Source organism: Hibiscus syriacus, unplaced genomic scaffold, assembly GCF_006381635.1.
Source record: "Hibiscus syriacus cultivar Baekdansim isolate YM2019G1 unplaced genomic scaffold, ASM638163v2 tig00112407_pilon, whole genome shotgun sequence".
Taxonomy (NCBI): Eukaryota; Viridiplantae; Streptophyta; class Magnoliopsida; order Malvales; family Malvaceae; genus Hibiscus; species Hibiscus syriacus.
Window position 1 is genome coordinate 940,428 of NW_024063324.1, and position 4,256 is coordinate 944,683.

The 4,256-nt window shown below is 33.9% G+C and overlaps 1 protein-coding gene across 1 annotated transcript; it reads left to right on the plus strand.

Annotated features, from left to right (window-relative positions):
• The first annotated feature begins 634 nt into the window (after window positions 1-634).
• LOC120179180 (protein LIGHT-DEPENDENT SHORT HYPOCOTYLS 5-like) lies at window positions 635-1,731 on the plus strand. Its single transcript, XM_039184849.1, has one exon. It carries the CDS (start codon window positions 954-956, stop codon window positions 1,593-1,595), a length of 642 nt encoding a protein of 213 aa, XP_039040780.1. The 5' UTR covers window positions 635-953; the 3' UTR covers window positions 1,596-1,731.
• Window positions 1,732-4,256: the final 2,525 nt, after the last annotated feature.

Genomic DNA, 4,256 nt, shown 5'->3' on the forward strand with positions numbered 1-4,256 from the left:
CTCTTGAATATAAATAACGATAATCCTTTTATTTTGTACGCGATTGAGGATTGATGATGGAATATAAAGATATGAGAGTGGAGGGGCCGACGGGGTGGTGGATGGTAATTAGAAAAAATTCCATTGGGGGCCACCATGTGATCTATTTGAAAATTTAATATTTATACGTACGCACATTTTCTCTCAATCCCATTCAAAATTATTAGGGTAAACTTTTATTTGGCCATTCATATATTATTTAATTTTTATTTTAGTCATTTAATTATTATTGTTTTCAAAACCATATCTAACATTACGTTTTGATCTGATAAAAAATTAATAGTAATATTGATGTGTCACTGTAAAATAATATCATATTGACACTAAAAAATAAAAAATACAATTCATCTTCATCGGTAATTTTTTAATTGTAAATGATTAAAACAAAATATTAGGTATGATTATGAAAAACTAATAACTTAGTTACCAAAACAAAAATTAAGTAATATATTGGTGAAACGAATAGTTTTACCCAAATTATCATTACGAATACGACTAAGCATAGTCATTTTTCAAAACTTTGCAATAGAAAAAACTAGTATTGGTGGTATGAATTATTTTTTTGTCTTCTCATAGGTCTTCTCTCTTTCTCTCTCTCTCTTCAGGTGTCTCCTTCATTCTTTGATCTTTCGCCCTCTCACGAATTATAAAGCAGAAGGGCTTTCCTGTGGAAATATACTACCAGTTATTCCTTTGAACCCTAGATAATTGATCAGACAGATAAACTACTAACAAAGACTTTGTTGATGGTTATGGCTTAGTATTTACCTGGAAAAGCTTCACTTGCGATTCAGACAAAAAGGAAAGCTAATGCCAAGTTCAACAAAATAGGTGAGAGAATTAGTGACCGCAGTCATCACTAAAAGTAAGATCATGAGTAGTAGAAAACCCTAGCAGTTTTTGTTTTAAACTTGATGGATTCTGCGTCAGAACGGAGTACTGCACCCGACCGGAATATCATCAACGAAGATCCACTTTCAGCTACAGCAACGCCACCCACGGCTTCACAACAAGGAGGCAGTGAGCCGACTTCTTCTTCCCCAGCGCCACGGAGTCGGTACGAATCACAAAAGCGTCGTGACTGGAACACTTTCTTGCAGTACTTGAACAACCATAAGCCCCCTTTGACACTGGTTCGTTGCAGTGGTGCACATGTAATCGAGTTCTTGAAATACCTCGACCAGTTCGGCAAAACTAAGGTTCACAAAACGGGTTGTCCTTATTTCGGACACCCAAACCCGCCTGCCCCTTGCTCTTGCCCACTCAAGCAAGCATGGGGTAGCCTCGACGCGCTGATCGGACGACTGAGAGCTGCTTATGAGGAGAACGGTGGACTTCCGGAATCAAACCCTTTTGGGGCAAGGGCTGTGAGGATTTATTTGAGGGAGGTCAGAGAAGGGCAGGCTAAAGCTAGAGGCATCCCTTACGACAAGAAGAAGCGGAAAAGGACTTCGGCCACAACTACGGTCGTGGGTGTCAATGTGTCGGTGGCTGCCACTCAAACGGTGGATTGTGGTGGGGGTAGCGGCGGCGTTGGTGGAACTGCGGCTAATTAATGTTTGTTCTGCTATTACCATTACTAGCTTATAAATTTGCTTATGAGGTATATAAATATGTGCGGTTCTTTCTGGAAATTGGATCGACATCTCTTGAACCAAATTTAGTTAAAAATCTAGTTTTAATCTCTTTAAACAAATCTCTCCCTCTGCTCCATGTTTCATAAGGCCTTTTTTTAGTATTCTTTAGAGATTTTTCTATTTCTTACAATCCATGAACTTATTACTAATTTACTAGTAATGATTTACTATCAGGGGTGGATTGAGGGTATTTGAGGATAATTACTCGAAAATTTTTAAATAATTATCATATACTTTAAAATTTTATAAATTTATAAATTTTATAAATTTATTACCTAATATAATATCTTACTCTGATTCTTATTTACTACCGTGTGTATATATATCAAAACACACATAAAAGGTGAAGGAAGAAACAAGAACATAAATGGGGTGCAAATGGGTTTGTGTTTCTTTATCCTTGTTTTGACCTAATAATTAAGCTCTAATTATATCTATTTTTTATGGAATCCTGTAAGAAAAAAGTATTTTTCTTTGATTAAAAAGAGAGAGAATTCTTGCAAATTCCTTTATTTTATTCTTCTTTCTTTCCCTGAGAATTGATGACCATTAAATCTTGAACATTTTCAAAGATTTATTTGAGCACATTTTTCTTGTTTTCTTCTACCACCAGTTTTGTTAGTAACATTATAAACCAAGACAAAACTTCAAAGTGAGGAGTAGATTCAGTAAGAGGGTTAATGTCGGGACCATTTGCTAGCCTAATCTTTACCAAAACAAAATTTCCCTAAGCAAATTTGTATTTGGTCCTGGATTTTGGTCATCAGTTTTACACGTGCATTTGCTGTGATATCCATGCACACGTGTCCCTCACTTTCAGCTTGCACTTGATATAATAAATCTGTTTAAAATAATCTTTGTGATTGATGCCCTCCAGCTCATTGTGAAATGGACCAATAGCCTACCTTAATGACTTCTTACATTCTATATTTTACAACTTAATTTATACTCTAATATAGACATATATTATTATTATTATTATTATTAAAATGACCATCCAACTCAGTCGGTAGAGCACAAGGTTTTTAATCTTGGGGTCGGGGTGGGATTGAGTCCCACGGAAGGCATTTCATAATTCGGAGGTCTCCTACGGAAACTGCTCTCAACCTGGTGTTGGGACAACCTACTATCTTACCTCCCCTTATCCTTTACATATGGGAAAAAGAGTCTGCTAATTTTTATTATTATTATTATTATTATTATTATTTCTTAATATTTTATATCACGATGTCTTTATCAGCATCATATCTTACGTTGGATATAAATTCGATTTTTTTATGTTCTTACCCATCCTTTTTTTCTCTTGAGATTTAGCTGTTGTTTCCACGTAGACAACCAAAGAAGAGAAGTGCAATCAAAACACTCGTGTGTTGTTCATCTTTTTTGTATTAATACAGTGAGTGGGGCATGATATTTGTGAGAGAGAGGAAGTGCAGTGTCAACAACATTCATTGTAAGAATGGGAAAAAAGGCCTTCAATTGCTTGCTACCTAAGGGGTTTCATAATGGGGGTGGGTGGAGGGGAAGGGAATCAATTCTCAATGGAACTTCATTAAATTTTATAAAATAGTGAATAGGGTGGGTGGACTGTTTATTTGCATCTAAAGATTGAATCATATGTGTAATACTTTTAATTATTAAAGATTCGAATATCGCATGAAATTATTAAAATGATTAATCATTTATTTTAAAATCTCATTATCAAAAACTTGTAAAACATAATCTTCTCAAAAGTATACAGTTTCATAGTTTAAATCAAAGTAATAGAGTTACATATCATTAATATAACACATAAAGTCCTATGAATATATAACCCAAACAAGAACTTAACTATTGTACTCTGAAAATAGTTCGGTCTAAGAATCCCTCTCTGTTGAAGCCCTCATAATTCGGATGCTATCCGACCAAGTCACGTACGAATGAAAATATCTGAACATTAAACTTGAGAAGCTCAGTGGTATACAATTATGATATGATAATTCATATGATTCATAATATAAGCATACGATACACATATGCATGGATGTTTGAGTAACAACAAGCATGAATCATTTTGATATATGTCTCGTGATAACAACATATTTTGCATCACTGTTAATATAAATATCATTAGGGTTAAGCAATGAAACTGAAAAAACCAAAAAATTGACACGAATAGGGCAAAATGGTTCGATTCGATTCTGGTTTATCTTTTACGGTTCAATTTTCGGGTTGATTTAAACACTCAAATGTAGCTGCAATTATTGTGAAAAACCCCTTAAATGTCCAACTAAAAGTGAAACTAATGTTATGCATAATCATATGAAATATTGTCCTAAGTACCCGTTTAACAAGGTAGATGAAAAACAACATAATTTATATTTTAATTCAGAGGAGGATCACTGCAAGAAATAAGATCTTTAGTGAGCATTTAATTGTGACATTAAAGAATTTCATTAGAAAGTATGTTATATGGGTTGAAGATTATTTTTGTCACTTTTAAAATGAGTAATTGTGACTTATTTTTGTTTGGTCACTTTTAGGTAATAATTGTTAAAATTTTAAAGTACATCACAAGTAATTGATCAATAATAGTGTTTT

What these genes read in the sequence shown, in the direction of transcription:
- LOC120179180 (XM_039184849.1), top strand. Translation starts at nt 954, where the DNA reads ATGGATTCTGCGTCAGAACGGAGTACTGCACCCGACCGGAATATCATC.